The sequence below is a fragment of the Cetorhinus maximus genome, chromosome 15 (assembly GCF_964194155.1).
Source record: "Cetorhinus maximus chromosome 15, sCetMax3.hap1.1, whole genome shotgun sequence".
Lineage (NCBI taxonomy): Eukaryota > Metazoa > Chordata > Chondrichthyes > Lamniformes > Cetorhinidae > Cetorhinus > Cetorhinus maximus.
The window spans coordinates 70,228,045-70,247,656 of record NC_135893.1 but is presented as its reverse complement, the minus strand read 5'-3'; the positions used below and the strand labels follow the sequence as shown (position 1 = coordinate 70,247,656).

The 19,612-nt window shown below is 46.1% G+C and overlaps 1 protein-coding gene across 1 annotated transcript in view; it reads left to right on the top strand.

The window, feature by feature from the left end:
- The window catches only part of mmd2a (monocyte to macrophage differentiation-associated 2a), a 139,618-nt gene that overhangs the window by 50,729 nt on the left and 69,277 nt on the right, over positions 1-19,612 (top strand). Inside the window, exon 2 of the mRNA XM_078559278.1 lies at positions 8,872-8,953. Coding sequence (XP_078415404.1) covers positions 8,872-8,953 — 82 coding nt within the window. The remainder of the gene's footprint in view (positions 1-8,871; positions 8,954-19,612) is intronic.

Here is a 19,612-nt window from a genome sequence, read left to right as displayed (position 1 = left end):
TAAATGTTTCTTGCAGTGGCCATTGAATCGCACTTTAATTCTGCAGGTCTGGCTTTCGTGCTCCGCTCGGCAGCAGGTTCCCGCCCAACATGGGGCTGCATCTTCCAGTCGGCGAGCGGGGGCAGGGCCCACTCGCCGACGCGTAAAATGATGCAGAGTGACATCGGGTGTGTGTCCCAATGTCACCCCGCATCATTTAGATTTTCAGTTCGGCGGGTGCGCAGCCGACTTGGCTGCGTGCCCGCCAAACTGTCAATGGCCACTTAAGGCCTTTAAAAAAGTAATTAAACCAATTAATGGACCTGCGACATGTCAGGAATATTTTTTCTACCCTTCCAAAAAATTTTTGCAACTTCCACCGATCCCCCTGAGGCGGCACTTAGCCTCAGGGAGATCTGTACGCTGTTTCACACACATACGCGAAAGAGCACACTCCCGGCTCAGGGGATCCCCCTCCCCCCCTCCCCTCCCCCCCGGCCCGCACAGGGAGCGCACAGCGTTTCCAAGTGTACATTGCACTGGGTGGGCCTTAATTGGCCCGCCCACGTAAAATGGAGGCGCGCCCCCGTTCAGGGGTGCTGATCGGGAAACCGCCTGCCTGCGCCCAATCCCGCACATCCCCCCCAACGAGGGGGGAATCCTGCCCATCAAGTACAGCGCCATTATCCATGTGTTACAAAGCCTGCCAGTCCCTCGCAGCACTTTCCATGGCGAGGGAGATTTCTAGGTTGCGTTTAAAATCGATATCGATCTCGGCAAGCAATTGATGCTGAATGGCATTGTCCTTGATGCCACATAGCAATCGGTCCCGCAGCAAATCGTTTTAAACGTCTCCGAAGTCGCAGTATTCTGTTAACTGCTTGAGGTTTGCTACACAGGTTGTGATGGACTCTCCCGGGGCCTGAACTCTTGAATTGAATTTAAAGCGCTTCATTATCACGGATGGCTTCCGTTGGAAGTATGTTTTCACTAGGTCCACTAATTCGCTATTTGACTTTGGCATTGGGCGCGCTCGAGGCAGTCAGGTTACGAATCAGGTTATATGTTTTACTGCCGCACACACTTAAGCTTTCCACTTTTCTGCAGCAGTTATTTCATTTGTGACAAAGTAAAATCCGAGGCGCTCAACTTACTGGCTCCAATCTTCAATATTAGCATCATAGGGATTTACCCTTCCAAACAGCGGCATGACTGGTGAGTAGTTTTTAAAATTTGATTTACTCACAGTACCAGGGCGAGGTGCAGATTCGAAGTTGATCACATCCTCATTGCCAAATGTGATGACTCTATGGAGTAAACTGGTTTCGTCAGGAAACAGTTAAACTTTATTTAAGAGACATTTTCAGCACTTGCACGCTCGACCAGACCTCTCATCGGAAAAAAGCCCCGCCCCGTGGATTTCCCACGCTAAGAGCTCACTGGTCAGAGCCCCACCATACATCACATGACCCGTGATTGGCCGGAGGGAGTGACTATACATCAATTTGCCACAGATGGCCAACCTCTTCACTGACCACCACTGCCACCGCCTCCAAAGCCGGAGTGGTGAGATTGTTGGACCTCCTGCGGGCAGAGTGGGGGTGGAGGACATCACAACGGGCCCCCAAAAGGCATTTCAGTGACGGGTCACTGAACTTTTCTTGGCTCTCAAGGCTATGTCTTCGCTGGAGCTGTCCTGAACTGCAAACATTGAGAACTGTGTGTGCAAGCTGCAGTTTAGATATGGAACCTGGAGTGAGGAAACAATGAGGTAACGGCATGGGGGTGCAATTCAGAGGCTACCCCGCCTGTGAGACAGTGTGCTTCCTGTGCATAATTAATGAGGTGGGAAGCAGGCGAAATGGTGTGAAAAGCTGCCATTGCAGCTGGCGAGTCGTTTTTTCCATCTGCTACCACACTTAGTGCAAATCTGGGACGATTCGCCCTAGGACAAGGAGACACAACCTTAAATTCAGAGCCAGACAATTTAGGAGAGGTTAGGAAAAACTTCTTCACACAAGAGAACTTCCTTCACAAAACGCATCAGATACAAGCTCAATTAATAATTTTTACTCAGTGAGCGATAGATATTCGCTAAAAATCAAGTTATGGAGGGATTGGAGCCAATGGGGATGGATGGAGTTAGGGTACAGATTGGCCATGATATCACTGAATGGTGGAACTAGCTCGAGGGCAGAATGGCCTAATCCTGTACCTGTGAGCAAGTGGATTCACAAGAAGCGTCTAAAAAATTCTCGACCCAAAGCTGGTATCACCTTTCATGGTTCGGTGTGCCCAGCTGTAGAATTTTATACTTCTCTCAATATTCCCATAATATACTGGGAACCATCTGCATTTTATCCATGTATACCAAAGGACATTGGTCCTGGCTGAAAATCTTGGTTGGCGTGAACCATGTGGAATGCAGTTCATCAGATGAGACGTTAAATTATATCTGTCCCTTTAGATGGATGTAAAAGCTCCCATTCAAGGAATGGCAGGGGGGTTATCCCTGAGATGCTGGCCGATATTAATCCCTCAACCAACACCATCTAAAACAGCTCATGTAGTCAATTATATCATTGCTGTTTGTGGAAGTTTGCCCTGCGCAAATCAGCTGCTCCGCTTCTAACATTACCCTTCAAAAGTACCTCATTGACTGTAAAAGGATTTGAGACATCCTGACATCATGAAAGGTGTTATATAAATGCAAGTTCTTCCTTTAAATGAGGATAAGAACTAGATGGACATCTGTACCGCTGTCCTCATGAATCCTTCTCCAGTTGACTTTACATTAGATGATAGCCTCTGGGTCTACCATTCACATCAGATTACTCAGTGACAACTACACCAAAGTCCATCTGTGTGAAAATTCCACCATTAAATAAACATGCCTGGGCGGGGCGGTGGTGGGGGGGGGTGGGGGGGGGGAGGGTACAATTCAAAATTTGGTCGGGGTAGGGGGAACACTGGCGATTGTGGGTCAGCTGTCTGTTATACACCCCGCATAATTTCCTCCCTATTGAAGTTAACAGATTGAAAGGAAAATCAGGTAGGGCATGTAACGGATTGCCAATCACCTACTGCCTGTTTTGTACTCTTGCTCAAGGTGAATTTCACCCCTGTCCTTTTCGGTGTGTTTTACAGGGGCAACAATTAAAGCCTGAACCCCATTTACACTGACACAAAATCCAAAGTGAATGCTACATGCTCAAAGTATGGTTGAATATCACTTTTTATAGCCAAGTAGCTTAGCACTGGCAACTTCACCCAGTACATGCTCGACGAGTCCTATCCTCAGTGTACTGTTAAAGGAAGAAATAAAGCACTTTCAAAAAGTTGGGTTTTTTGCCAAAAGAATTTATGTTCCAGACTAGCAACAGACAAAGTAGTCTAGTATAAGGAAGATAGGATTTGCACCTACTTTGTCCAATTTACATGTGGCTCCTTTAATGGATACAGTGGAATAGTTAAATTAAAATTGTACAAATTAGGGTCAGAGTCAAACTGCCTGGGTTGCCAACTCTGATTGGGTGTCTTACTTTTGTCACATGACCTCCTGCCTCCAACTACTCCCGTCATTGGTCAATCCTCCTGGTGCACTGCCTTTCCAAGGCCAATTGAAAACACTTTGTTGTCCAATTGGATTAACCTTTATTATTGATAATGTCCTTCCTTTCCCAATCCGCCAACCCTCCCCCTGCTGCCTTTCCAAAATGTTTTTACAATGTGAGTACAGTGTGAGAACTGTGAAAAAAACACTATGTTGTTTAATGGCCCTATGATTTTTCTCCTGGGTTGCTCATTGTAGTGTCCTAGAGTTTAATCTTCAATTCCTGGAGACTCCAGGACAATCCTGGACAGGAGGTGCATTTAGAACAGATAGAGATGGAAAATTTACCGCTAACCCCTGGCAACCCTACCCCAAGAGAGTGATGTCCCACTAGAGTGACACGATGGTCAACTGCTCTGAGGATTGGCGAGGCACATTCCAGCAACCATGAGAAAAAATCACTTACAAGACAGCGTTTCACCCAGAATTCTACCATCCAGATATAAAACTAAGACACGAAGTATGGAAAGCCCAGGAAATTCAGTGTCATGACTTTGTAAACTTAACAAAGGATCAGCCTCACTTTGTAGTTGCCCATAGCCATTAGACAGCCTGGCAGTATTGACTAACTCAGCAATGATTTAAGCAGCGAGGAGACTTGATACATGGAATAATATCAGTCTCACTACCTCCGGTTCAAGCAACTGTAACTCGTGGTAATTGAGTGAAAAGGATTGCTTTCCCATAGGAAGCATTGAATAAGCCTCAATGGATTTACCATCTGGAGTATTTTGTTTCATTTGGTTCTGCTCCAGAAAAGCTCTCAGTTTATTTGGTTTGAATAACAAGGTCAGAAGACTTAACCAGAATACTAAGGAGCTTTCCTTATGGGAATCTTTTGATTAGTAAGGTAAGATTGAGTTAGGGCCCCCATCTGTCTCCTTTAAGACTGATGGGAAGCAAATTCTGCCCTGCCTTTGCCTGTGTTACGGACTTCTGCGTGGAGGAAAAATGATAATGGCATGGAATTTCCTTGTACTTGTTCTTGCTCCATGCCAGAAATGCAGCAGAAACCCCATTCGCACAAGAGGTTACGGTGGAGGGGCAAGAATAGCTCTGAGGGAATTCTGCTCCAATGTAGATTGGTGTGTTCCAATCACATTGTTGCCTCATCTCCCATCTTTCAGTTGAGATGCTGAACCAAGGCCCCATCTGCTCTCGCAGGTGATCGTAAAAGATCCCACGGCTCCATTTTGAAGAAGAGCAGGGGAGTTCTACCAGGTATCCTGAACTATATTTGGCTTTCAACCAACATCACCGAAACAAATAATCTGGTTATTGTCGCATTGCTGTGTCTGGGAGTTTGCTGTGTGCAAATTGGTTGCTGCGTTTCCTACATTCCAACAGTGACTATACTTCAAAAGTATTTAATTGGCTGTAAGGCATTTTGGAATGTCCTGAGGTTGTGAAAGTTGCTAAACAAATGCAAGCCTTTCTTTATTCTTCCTCCACTGCAAACACCTGTCCCTTCTGTGGCTTTACTCCTTTAATTAGAGCACTTCCACAGTAGGCAAGTTCAGTAAATAAAAGAGCAATTTTGGCCAGGGGACCAGAAGAACTCCCTGCATGTCTTCAATACCTTACTACAACTGTATATATATAAAATATAAATATATATAATGTATGTAAATTATATATAGCGTATAAATACATATAATTTATATGTATATATATTGTGTGTGTGTGTGTATATATTATGTACACATACTATAAAACCTTTAATATAGAAAATGTTTCAAGTGCAATAAAATAATATGGGCTGGAATTTTACAGCACTGTCGTAGTGCGGTTAGGGCCGTAAAATGCAGTGAGCCATTTTAAACTCCATTGACTTCGGCAGGACCGTAAAATCCTGTTGGTGTAAATTTCTGCCCCATGGACCCTGAACCACCAGAAAAGGGACAAATGAGTTCTCAATTTGAGTACCTCAATGCAGCATGCTGATATTGGGAACTCAATAGGAAAAGGAGCCAAACTCGTGCCCTCACATTCTGTAATAAGCTGCTCTTGTGTGTTATATTACCACACCAGCCAGCCCTTTTGATATTTAATTTAATACAGCTTTCGCATCTCTCAGCAGAGGTCGACCAAGAAATTAATAAAGAGAAAAGAGAATGTGAGAGTAAACTATCAAGAGATTTAAAAATCGATTGTAAAGCTTCTATAGGTGTGTAAAAAGGAAGCGATTAGCAAAAGTAAATGTGGGTTAGAGGCAAAGACGAGAGAAATTCCAATGGGGAATAAAGAAATGGCAGAGACATTAAACAAATACTTTCTATCTGCCTTCATGGTAGAAGATACAAAAACCATTCTGGGTGTAGTAGGGAACCAAGGTTCTAGCAAGAATGAGGAATTTAAAGAAATAAATATTAGTGAAGAAATAGTGCTGGAGAAATTAACAGGATGAAAAGTTGACAAATACCCTAGCTGACAACCAACTTTCAAGGGCTCTAAAAGAAGTCGCTACAGAATAGTGAATGCATTGGTATTGACTTTGCAGAATTCCCCAAATTCCAGAACACTCCCTGTTGATTGGGAGGTTGCAAACATAACTCTGCTATTCAAGTAAGTAAGGAGGGAGAAAATAGGGGACTATAGGCCGGTTAGCTTGACACCAGCAGCAGGGAAAATGCTAAGATCCACCATTAGGGATGTAACAGGGCACTTAGAATAACATAATATGAATTAGGCAGAGTCAACATGGATTTATGAAAGAAAAATCATGTTTGACAAATTTGTCTGTGAGGTTTCTTAAGGTTGTAACTAGCAGAGTGGATAAGGGAGATTTTCAAAAAGCACTCAAGAAGGTGGCAGCCTTCCGCCTCGTAAGGTGATGGTTTGTGCCGCGGTGTTTAACTCTGTGTTAAGCATTGTCTGGTGTGGCTCAGGAAGCCGCTCCCTGGTATTGCAGTCTCTGCTACATTTGCTGCAGCTAGAGAAGGTGCACGATTCGGGGGTGGCTCTGTACTTTCCCACGTCAGAACAGTTCTGATGAAAGGCCATCAGCCTGAAATGTTAGCTCTGTTTCTGCCTCCACAAATACTGCCTGACCTGCTGAGAATTTCCAGCACTTTCTGTTTTTATTTCAGGCTGTAAAGCGATATGGGCAGGTAGAGTGAGTGGGCAATAATAAGGGACATAGACTATAATGTGGGGAAGCGCAAAGTTATCCACTTCAGTAGGAAAAATAGAAAAGCAGAATATTTTTAAATAGTGAGAGACTGGGAAGTATTGGTATTCAGAGGGACCTGGGCAACCTTGTATACAGATCACAGAAAGTTAACAGAAAGCAATTAGGAAGGCAAATGATATGTTAGCATTTATTAAAAAGGCATTGGAGAATAGGAGTATTAGAGTCATACTGCAACCATTTAGGACCTTGGTGAGACTCCACCAACAGTAGCTGTACACTTTTAGGGCAGAAATTTTCTCTTGTCGGGCAGGCATGTGCCCAGTGTGAACGGGAGAAAAATAGTGCGCGATGACGTTGGGCGAGCGTCCTGATGTAATCACGCACTCACGCAATATTTCAGTCGGCAGGCACATGCAAGAGGCGGCAGCACGACCGCCAACAATTAAGAGGCCTTACAGTTGGCGGGCGGGCAAATAGGCCAAGCGGCCTTTGCATTTTTGCGAAACCTCATCCACGGCCAGGATGAGGTTTCGACCAGTGATTTAAAAAAAATGAAAATTTTTAAAACTAATTTTTAACATGTCCCTGCTCATGTGACAGAGTCACATGAGGGGACATGTTTTCCTTAATTTTACCATCTTTATTTGTAAAGTTAAAAATCTTCAGCTCCCTGAGGCAGCTCTGTGCCTTCAGGGAGCTTTCAGTGAGTGCACCCTCGCTCATGCGCTGACTTCTGTGCTCGGCCTCCTCCCCTCCCCTCCCCCCACCCAGGCAGCGCCGAGCGTTTCAGCGCCGGTTCATGCTGGCTGACTGTTAATTGGCCAGCCACCGTGAAATCGCGGTCGGGGCCCAATCACAGGCGGCAGTCGGTTTCGTGGCCGCTCCCGGGCCCGCCTACCGCGCCCGCCTGACGAGGTAAAAATCCTGCCCTTGGTCTCCTCGTTAGCAGAATAGAATCCTTGTCTTAGAGGGATTGCAACAAAGGTTCACAAGACTGATTCCTGAGATGGGAGAAGCCTACAAGGAGAGATTGTGTAGGCTAGACCAATTCTTCAGTTCTCTGCCCGAAGGCAGGTTTGACCGACAGCACCAGGACCTCTACCATGAGCCGGGCAAGGAGGGAGGTCCCCAATCCACCCCAGTCAGAATGGGGATTGAACCCCCTTGTTGTTGGCATCAATCTGATCCACACTGGCCATCTTGACAACTGAACCAATGGCACCCCCATCCCCAACAAGGAGTCCAAGTTGCTGTGGCAATATGCACTTATACATGCATGTTGCAGCCTGGAGCTTTGGATAGTGATGGTAGAGGCTCGAGTTTCTTTCCATCATGCTCTTACCATCTGCCATTGGTGTATGTTGGAAAGATTTACAAGTTGATACTCAACCTGTTTGGCCATGTTATGAATGCACCTTCCTTGACCATCAAGTAATGGAGTGGAACTTGAACCTAGAGCTTCGGGCTTGGTGGGAGGGGCGTTATCCACTGCACTACAAGACCTCCTACTAGGCCTATATTTCCTAGAATTTAGAAGAATGAAAAGTCATCTATGAAACATATAACATTTTTAAAGGAGCTTAGCAGGATGGATGCTAGGAGAATGTTTCTGCTGGTTTGGGAGTCTGAAGCTAGGGTTCTTAGTCTCAGACTAAGGGATGGTCATTTAGGAATGACATGAGGAGAAATTTCTTCACTCAAGTGTTATGAATCTTTAGAATTCCCTGCCCTCGAGATCTATGAATGCTCAGTCATTTGAGCATGGTCAAGAGACATTGATAGATTGTTGGTTGCTAAGGGAATTAAGGGATACAGGGATAGTGCGGGAAGGTGAAGTTGAGGTAGGAGATCAGGCATGATCTTATTGAATGGTGCAGCAGGCTTGGAGGGCTGAATGGCCTACTTACGCTCCTATTTCCTATCTTCTTATGTACTCTGCATCTCACACCAAATAGGAGTGTAGGCCGCTTGCTGCTCAGTTAACAGCTGAGTCCAGCCACATCAGTTTGAAGGGAGTCATGTGGCGAAAAGAGGAAAAAAATGAGAGCTATTGGGAAATGGCATAAATGCAAAATAATAAAGGCAAGAAATAGACACCTTCTACTGAGATGGCCTGTCACAGATCATGATTTATTTTTCTTTACAGGTTTATGAATAACAGAGTGCCTGCCAATCGAAGGTATGAACCCACAGAGTACGAACACGCAGCAAACTGTGCCACCCATGCAGTAAGTTACATGTATGGTGATGTATCACTGAATGTCATCTAAATGATTAAAGTAGAAAGGTGCTTAGTTAAAAGAATAACTATGCAATGTTGAACTGACAGTAAGTGCAGCTCTGAAGGATAGAATTAGTGCTGAAAGTATTGGCAGCTTCATTGGCAGCGATCTCACTCTGTGAGGCAGAAATTTATGGGTTACAATCCAACTCCAGATGCTTGCACCCATAACCTAGGCCAACAGTTCTGGTATCAGCATTGTCAGATAAGATGTTAAACAAGGCCCTGTCTACTCTCTCAAGTGGATGTGAAAGATCCTGTGGCATTATAGAATGAAGAGGAGAGGAATTCTCCTTGGGTGTCCTGGCAATATTTATCTCTCAACCAGGATCACTAGAAAATAGATTATCTGGACATTATCTCATTGCTATTTGTGGGGCATTGATTTCTGCATTACAATTCAAATAGCACAGGACCTTGACTGTAAAGTGCTTTGGGATGTCCTGAGCTCGTGAAAGGTGGTATATAAATACAAGTTCTTTCTTTGAATAAAAGCGAAATACCTCGGATGCTGGAAATCTGAAACAAAAACAGAAAATGCTGGAAAAGCGTATGAAGAAGAGTCATATGGACTCGAAACGTTAACTTGGTCTTTCTCTCCACAGATGCTGTTAGACCTGCTGAGTTTTTCCAGCATTTTCTGTCTTTCTTTCTTTGAATGCTTGACTGTTTCACTATCCAACAATTTTTAAAGATGAAAGGCAAGTCTGGAGGTAATACTTAAAAGTAGTAATATAGGTGAATCCCAGAACTGGCATCATTTTGTTGCAAATGAACTTTCACATTTGCAGGACTACTCAGTGTGAGCTCCTTTTCAAACTGACCAACGTAACATCCATCCACAGGCAGGAACAGCAATGTAGGAGCAGAACAGGTCCCACTGTCAATATTGCTTATAATCTTTATGTGAGAGCCCAGGGCATTTGTAGATGTAGAACAAGTGGGCAAGATTTAACAACAGTGATTTTGTTTTTAAAGAAAGGTCTGATGATTGTCATGTAGGCTGGGATTTTCCAGTGGCGGGACCCATCGTAGGTGGGAACGGGAAATTTGGAGAAGCAGCCAAAGCCCATTGACTTTCGACGCGACCAGAAAATCCTGCCAGTGGTGTCCTTCCACCATTGAAACACAAGTTCAATTTTAGCCTGACAAAATAAAAATCTCCTCTGTTTGTTGATTGCTGTGTGAAATTAATTTAGTTAGCCTGAGCCTTGTTTATTATTAGCTATTGTCCCCAGATGCATAGCTTGCACTAATTGACAATTTTAGTCAGAGATGTTACAGGATGGTTAGAGTGGTAAATGTCACACTGGTACAGTAGATGTCCTTATCTAATTGTGGGTTTAAGTTTTGTTGTTGGGTCAACAGAGAGGGAGAGTGACTCTGAAACATAAGACAGTCATTCTAACCGAGATCAACTGGTGGGAAGCTCATGGGGTCAGGTGAAATTGTGGATTTTCATCTTGCCCAATATTACTGCCTTTTGATTTTAATGCAGATGAATCAGGCATGATGTAAAGCCGGTATTCCACCCAGGTTAATATTACCCCTCTTCTGTACTATGGCTGGTTCTGTTGTTACCTATTGTTTGAAATGAGAAATACTCAATTTTTCTTCCACCTTCATCAGTGTGAAAATTTACTAATTTCTTGTTCAAGGAAAGCAAAGTAAAGACGTGTTACAGAATAGAATCTACTAGCACAGAAGAATGCCATTTGGCCCACTGCGCTGTGCAGGCTCTTTGAAAGAATTATCCAATTAGTCTCTCTCCCCAGCCCTTTCCCTATAGTCCTATAACTTCTGAAACCTTCAAATAGTTATCTAGTTTCCTTTTGAATGTTAGTATTATATATGAACATACATACAAACATATGAATCAGGAGCAGGTGTAGGCCATTTGGAGCCTTGTGCCTGCTTCGCCATTTGATAAATCATGGCTGATTTGATTGTGGCCTCATCCCTACTTTCCTATCTACCTTCATACCCTTTGACTCCCTTGTCAATCAAGAATCTATCTAATAAAAACAAAAAACTGCGGATGCTGGAAATCCAAAACAAAAACAGAATTACCTGGAAAAACTCAGCAGGTCTGGCAGCATCGGCGGAGAAGAAAAGAGTTGATGTTTCGAGTCCTCATGACCCTTCAACAGAACTGAGTAATATTGGGAGAGGGGTGAAATATAAGCTGGTTTAAGGTGGGGGGAGAGAAATTGGGGGGCTGGGGGGGTGGGGGGTGGTTGTAGGGATAAGCAAGCAGTGATAGGAGCAGATAATCAAAAGATGTCACAGACAAAGGAACAAAGAGGTGTTGAAGGTGGTGATATTATCTAAACGAATGTGCTAATTAAGAATGGATGGCAGGACACTCAAGGTACAGCTCTAGTGGGGGTGGGGTGGAAAGACTAACAGGGCATTAAAGGTATAGATTTAAAAATAATGGAAATAGGTGGGAAAAGAAAAATCTATATAAATTATTGGAAAAAACAAAAGGGAGGGGGAAGAAACGGAAAGGGGGTGGGGATGGAGGAGGGAGTTCAAATCTAAAGTTGTTGAATTCAATATTCAGTCCGGAAGGTTGTAAAGTGCCTAGTCGGAAGATGAGGTGCTGTTCCTCCAGTTTGCGTTGGGCTTCACTGGAACAATGCAGCAAGCCAAGGACAGACAGGTGGGCAAGAGAGCAGGGTGGAGTGTTAAATTGGCAAGCGACAGGGAGGTTTGGGTCTTTCTTGCGGACAGACCGAAGGTGTTCTGCAAAGCGGTCACCCAGTCTGCGTTTGGTCTCTCCAATGTAGAGGAGACTGCATTGGGAACAACGAATGCAGTAGACTAAATTGAGGGAAGTGCAAGTGAAGTTCTGCTTCACTTGAAAGGAATGTCTGGGCCCTTGGACGGTGAGGAGAGAGGAAGTGAAGGGGCAGGTGTTGCATCTTTTGCGTGGGCATGGGGAGGTGCCATAGGTGGGGGTTGAGGAGTAGGGGGTGATGGAGGAGTGGACCAGGGTGTCCCGGAAGGAACAATCCCTATGGAATGCCGCCGGGGGGGTGAAGGGAAGATGTGTTTGGTGGTGGCATCATGCTGGAGTTGGCGGAAATGGCGGAGGATGATCCTTTGAATGCAGAGGCTGGTGGGGTGATAAGTGAGGACAAGGGGGACCCTACCATGTTTCTGGGAGGGAGGAGAAGGTGTGAGGGCGGATGCGCGGGAGATGGGACGGACACGGTTGAGGGCCCTGTCAATGACCGTGGGTGGAAAACCTCGGTTAAGGAAGAAGGAGGACATGTCAGAGGAACTGTTTTTGAAGGTAGCATCATCAGAACAGATGCGACGGAGGCGAAGGCACTGAGAGAATGGGATGGAGTCCTTACAGGAAGCGGGGTGTGAGGAGCTGTAGTCGAGGTAGCTGTGGGAGTCGGTAGGCTTGTAATGGATATTGGTGGACAGTCTATCACCAGAAATTGAGACAGAGAGGTCAAGGAAGGGAAGGGAAGTGTCAGAGATGGACCATGTGAAAATGATGGAGGGGTGGAGATTGGAAGCAAAATTAATAAATTTTTCCAGGTCCCGACGAGAGCATGAAGCAGCACCGAAGTAATCATCGATGTACCGGAGAAAGAGTTGTGGGAGGGGGCCGGAGTAGGACTGGAACAAGGAATGTTCCACATACCCCATAAAGAGACAGGCATAGCTGAGGCCCATGCGGGTACCCATAGCCACACCTTTTATTTGGAGGAAGTGAGAGGAGTTAAAGGAGAAATTGTTCAGTGTGAGAACAAGTTCAGCCAGACAGAGGAGAGTAGTGGTGAATGGGGATTGTTCGGGCCTCTGTTCAAGGAAGAAGCTAAGGGCCCTCAGACCATCCCGGTGGGGGATGGAGGTGTCGACGGATTGGACATCCATGGTGAAGAGGAAGTGGTTGGGGCCAGGAAACTGGAAATTGTTGATGTGACGTAAGGTGTCAGAGGAATCACAGATGTAGGTGGGAAGGGACTGGACAAGGGGAGAGAGAAGGGAGTCAAGATAATGAGAAATGAGTTACGTGGGGCAGGAACAGGCTGACACGATCGGTCTGCCAAGACAGTTCTGTTTGTGGATTTTGGGTAGGAGGTAGAAGCGGGCCGTCCGAGGTTGGGCGACTATCAGGTTGGAAGCTGTGGGAGGAAGATCTCCAGAGGAGATGAGGTCAGTGACAGTCCTGGAAACAATGGCTTGATGTTCAGTGGTGGGGTCATGGTCCAGGGAGAGGTAGGAGGAAGTGTCTGCGAGTTGACGCTCAGCCTCCGTGAGGTAAAGGTCAGTGCGCCAGAATCTATCTAACTCAATCTTTCAATGACCCAGCCTCCACTACTCTCTGGGGAAGTGGATTCCACAGACTAACGACCCTATGAGAGAAAAAATGTCTTCTCATCTCCGTCTTAAATGGGAAATGTCTATTTTTAAACTGTGTCCCCTAGTTCTAGTTTCTCCCATGAGGGGAAACATCCTTTCAGCATCCACCCTGCAAAGTCCCTTCAATATCTTCTATGTTTCAATAAGATCACCTCTCATTCTTCTAACCTCTAATGGATACAGGCCCAACCTGTCTAACCTTTCCTCATAAGATAACCCCTTCATCCCAGGAATCAGTCGAGTGAACCTTTTCTAAACTGCTTCCACCACTCTTTCAGGTAGTGTGGTATTCCAGGTTGTAATAACTTGCTGTGTTAAAAAACAAAAATCTCACCCCCCTGGTTTTTTTGCCAATTACCTTAGATATATGTTTTCTCTGAGCCTCCTGTAACAGTTTCTGCTTATTTACATCATCAATGCCCTTTATGATTTTGAACTCCTTTATTAAAAATCCCCTCAGCCTAATCTGTTCTAAGGCGATTAATCCTAGTTTCTCAACACAACTGAAGTCATTCATTCTAGTAAACCTCCTGTGCACCCTCTCTAATTATGTACAATCTCCTTAAGTACAGAGCAACCTAAAGAAAAGTAAAATGAAAAGGTGTCACATGAAGTAAAATCATGAAGAATTGAAATTCCCGACCGGGGAGTTGAATCAATCCAAGTATTATTTTTGTTGAATTAGTTGCCAATAATGCCAAGGTCACGCAGGAAAAATGGCCTTTTGGAAAGTGATGTGGTGGGCACTCAATGTGCAAAGAGCTTTCGTCAGCTCCTTCAGGGGAGAAACGGAGGAAATGGGGCAAAACAATCTCCACTTCCCAAGGTAGTCACTGCAAGCTCATAAAGAACATTAACCTCTATGTAAGATGTGAATTACCCGATAGCCTTTCAAATCTCTGCGATCTTCTAATTCTGGCCTCAGCATTTCCTCCACTCTCCACTCTACCATTCCCTTTTTAAACCGCTGCACTATGCTCGCCTCCTTTAAGCCGTTCCTTAAATTCTGCCTTTTTGACCGAGTTTTTGGTCAACTACCCTAATATCTCTTAACATGGCTCAGTAAATAATATGGTCTAATAATGCTGCTGCAAAGCATGTGTGATGTTTTACTTCATTAAAGGAGCTATATAAATGCAAGCTGCAGTTGTTGTTGCATTTATGTACGCCGGGATTTTCCGCTCCCGATCACGGCGGGCACAAAATCTCAATCTCATGAGAAGGCCCAAAGCCAGTTTTACGATAGCGTAAAATGAGGAAGCGATTGAGCGCATCTGCCATCAATGGTAAGCCACATTTTCACTACTGAACATCCTGAACATCATTAGCATAAATCAGCATCTCATTGTGATGCCTGCTCACTAGAATCATCCCTCCATGCTGGATTAAGAGCCCATGTCGACGTGTAATTTTTTAAAAAATCATTTACTGGGTGTGGGCATCGCTGGCTAGGCCAGCATTTATTGCCTATCCTTATTTCCCCTTGAGAAGGTGGTGGTGGGCTGTGTTCTTGAGCCACTGCAGTTCATGTGGTGTAGGTACACCCACAGTGCTGTTAGGAAGGGAGTTCCAGGAGTTTGACCCAGTGACAGTGAAGGAACGGCAATATATTTCCAAGTCAGGTTGGTGTGTGGTGTGGAGGGGAACTTCCAGGTGGTGATGTTCCCATGCATCTGCTGCCCTTGTCCTTCTAGATAGTAGCAGTCGTGGGTTTGGAAGGTGCTGTCTAAGGAGCCTTGGTGAATTCCTGTAGTGCATCTTGTAGATGGTACACGCTGCTGCTACTGTGCGCCAGTGGTGGAGGGAGTGAATGTTTGTAGATGTGGTGCCAATCAAGCGGGCTGCTTTGTCCTGGATGGTGTCAAGCTTCTTGAGTGTTGTAGGAGCTGCATTCATCCAGGCAAGTGGAGTGTATTCCATTACACTCCTGACTTGTGCCATGTAGATGGTGGACAGGCTCTGGGGAGTCAGGACGTGAGTTACTCGCTGACCTGCTCTTGTAGCCACAGTATTTATATGGCTAGTCCACTTCAGTTCCTGGTCAATGGTAAGCCCCCAGGATGTTGATCGTGGGGGATTCAGCGATGGTAATGCCATTGAATGTCAAGCGGCGATGGTTAGACTCTCTCTTGTTGGAGATGGCCATTACCTGGCACTTGTGTGGCACGAATGTTACTTGCCACTTGTTGGCCCAAGTCTGGATATTGTCCAGGTCTTGCTGCGTTTGGACATGAACAGCTTCACTATCTGAGAGGTCATAATTGATGCTGAACATTGTGCAATGGTCAGCGAACATCCCCACTTCTGACCTTGTGATGGAAGGAAGATCATTGATGAAGCAGTTGAAGATGGTTGGGCTGAGGACACTACCCTGAGGAACTCCTGCAGTGATGTCCTGGAACTGAGATGATTGACCTCCAACAACCACAACCATCTTCCTTTGTGCTAGGTATGACTCCAACCAGTGGAGGGTTTTCCCCCTGATTCCCATTGACTCCAATTAGAACGATGTGTTTCACAACAGGAGTTCAATGACATGCAGCTGGCGATTTGCACTTCACTCGAGACTCTGAGGTTATTTCCCATACCTTGTATCGCACAGTGCTCGCGGGGGTCAGCACCAGGCTTCGCACGCTGCACCGCATCGGTTTCAGTGAGGTCTCAGAGGCAAGTCTGTACAGCTACCACACCAGGGCTAAGGCTTTTACTGTGCTGCCGGGCAAGGGCTCCACTGGGAAGGGGACAGACAGGGTTGAGGGAAGGGAATGGGCTGCAAGGCAAGGGCTCCAGGCGAAGGTTGCACTGAGACACATGACTGGGTGTGGGTGCGCACCAAAGGGTCACCCGACTGAATTGATCGTTCCAAAATGAGGACAGAGTCACAGTTTGAGACAGTTTAGCAGCTGTTCAATTGACATGCAGGGAGTCAGGAAAGTGAAGCAATTATGCCCATTCATGCAACACTGATCCCTCAAATTGACACTGATTTTTCCCTTAGTTTTAAACCCTTACTTGCAGCCTTCAAATTCACCAGAGTGTATGGAGCTGCAGAGTTATTGGGTGATTGAAGGAGCTTGAGAACCCCCTTGGAAATGTGTCCATTCACCACTCACAGAGGAGAAGCCTCCAGACCCCCTAAATTAATCTCATGTACTCACTGAACAGTCACCTTCATGTTTAGTCCAAACAGCGCCGTCTTGGAGTGCAGGTAATGATGATCCCAGTGCCCGGGCTGAAAGCAGAACATCTAATTGCCTGGCCGAACCTGCCATCAATTGGCCATGTGGGCTGGGGGTGGGGGGGGCGTTTGTTGTGAACGTTCATGTCCATCCCACACTGGACATCATTTCAAGGGCCAATACTCTCTGGCATGAAAGAGCCTTGAGCCTACAATCACAGACAGAAAGTGGACCTTTGGGAACAGATGCTCACTCTCGCATGTTTCTCATTGATACTGCAGTGAGGAGACCATCAGGAAGATGGAGCTTGGTGTTATCGCTGCCTGCATTATTGTTAATAGGCAGGAGAGAAGAATGAGAAGAATGTGACAGAGGTGTCTGGCTCACCAAAGGGAGGAGCAGAACCCTCAAGACCAAGGGGCAGCAGGTCCTCCTCCAAGCACAGAGGGTGATCCTCAGAGAACCTTCATTCTTAGGCGCCTTGCTAGACCCAGGGCGTATGGATATCACGTGTGGGAGATGGTGGCATAGTGGTACTGTCACTTGACTAGTATTCTGGAGACCTTTTGTAATACTCTGAGGACCTGGGTTTGAATCCCACCACGGCAGATGGTGAAATTTGAATTCAATAAAAATCTGGAATTAAAAGCCTAATGATGACTGCAAAACCATTGCCAATCGTCAGGAAAAACCCATCTGATTCACTAATGTCCTTTAAAATACTCTCTGAACAAGGGCAGTTGGGGCCTAGCCAGTGATGCCCACATGCCCATGAATGAGTTAAAAAAAATGTTATCTGTAGATGAGAACCAGTGTTGCAGATGCCTCTGTCAAAGGACCTGGTGACTCACATTTGCCACATTCTGCAGGACTTGATCCATTGCCTGTGGCTGTGAAAGGAACTGCTGCTCAACTTCTATGTCAGTGGCTCCACAGGGGTCCTCTGTGGGATCTCCCAAGCGTCCACCCACAAATGCATCCAGGGAGTCACAGGCACCATTGTTGCCAAAGGCCCACAATTTTGTCAAGTTTGACAGAGACCAAGCAAGCCGGGATGCAAACACTGGGCTTTGCTGAGATTTCCACTCTCCTACATGTGCAGGCTGCCATCAACTGCACTCGTGGCTATAAAAGCTCCCTGGCAACAGGCAGTGCAGTACATCAACCAGAAAGGCTACCACTCGTTCAAAGTGCAGCTGGTGGTGACCATAACAAACTTATCACGAAGGTTTGTGCCAGACACCCAGAAAGCATCCATGACATACATCCTGAGTGCGTCTCAGATCATGGCACATTCCAGGGACCATACGGGATGCAGGGTTGGCTCCTTGGGGGATAAGGGTTACCCGAAAAGGACGTGGCTGATGACACCCGTGCAGCGGCCTCAGACTCCTGCAGAGAGAAGGTACAATGAGACTCATGCCGCAACCTGGACATTGGTGGAACACACCATGTGGACCCTGAAAATGTGATTCCGATGCCTAGGCAGTTCAGGCAGAGCACTCGAGTACACTCCCCAGAGAGTCTCATGCATCATCGTGGCTTGCTGTGCGCTACAAAACCTGGCTCTGAAAATGGGGGAGGACTTGGCAGATGACGAGATGGAGGGAGCTGCACATCTCCTCCAATGAGGACTTCGAAAGGGATGATGGTGATGACATCGTGGAAGCCGAGGATGCAGGCGAAGAGGCCATTGCACAGGCCAGAAGAGGCAGGCGTGCTCGTGAGGCCCTCACTGCCAGCAGGTTTTAGAAGGAGATGCACTGAGGATCCTTCTGGATAACTCTCCTCTGTCATGGGCCAGCATGAGCACCAGCATAACTACTCCTCTAATTTCACCCATGAATTTCCAGATGACAGTGCCTCGTTGCACAGAACGCTCACATAGCCCTGATGCTGTGAAGGATGAGCAAGCCTCGAGGGCATGTGTCCGTGTTGAGATGAGGTGCTACCTGGAGGAGGGCCTCCCGACATCAGACATCAGAAAGTGCTGCTTCTTCACACGCCCATCCAGCACCCCAGTCACAACAGCACCCTACAAGACACAGGGGCACTTGCACGATCCTCAGTGGCCTAGTGCCTCCAGGCCTTCAATCTGGCAAGGCTCCTCATGGAGATCCATTGGAACCAATGCAGCCACACACGATGTATTACATCGATGGTGACACAGAAACATAACAATTTGGACAAGGCAGTCTATGAAATACTGCTGCTGTCACTGCACTTGGAGATGACTCAGTCAGCTGTGATACGCTCCCCATAATGACACTGACATCTAATGGCTTAAGTTAGGGATCCTGAGCTGCATTTCTCCAAATATGGAGGCGGAGCACCTGAGTATGATGAGGTCAGATACTTAGTTGCCTGATACTGAGATGCCTCCTCTTACGCACAACCAGTGTGCCCTCGTGGCCAGCCCTGGCCCTAGCGAAGTCCAACATGATCAGAGAACATGAAGCCCTCAAGGGCGCATGCCATTGCTAATGAGGAGAAATGTTCTGCTTCCATCACATACTTGCTCCTATCTCATTGCTCCCCTCCATATTGTCTGAAGTAACTATCAGCGATTCCAAAGCATGCTTAAAGGCTGTTTTGGACTCCAGAAGTCACCATTTGGAAGTAGCATCAGTAACCTCTTGGAGTGTCAAGATGATGGGATGCACACCGCTGTCTACCAACTTTGTGACCAGACCCTTCTCCCCATAACAGTCACAACTACAGGTTGAGAGACACTTAAGGTTAAATGTCTCATTGCCTGCACACAAATGTGCCATTGCTTCGCCACCTTGAGGTGACAACGTTGTCCCAGTTTTTGCTGTGCTCAGCAGATTGACACTGGGAACATCAGAAACCTGTTTGGCTGAGGGCAGTGCACATAAACTCTGAGCTCATATCATTATAACCCTACCAAGAGACAGCGGGCAGATGGAGTTGGACGGTACATTAGTCTTCTGCATGCATGAGCACATCTCTCCTTAAACACCACACCTTCACCTGTCAAGAATGCAGACAAGATAGGGGCATATCTCTGCCTCAATCGT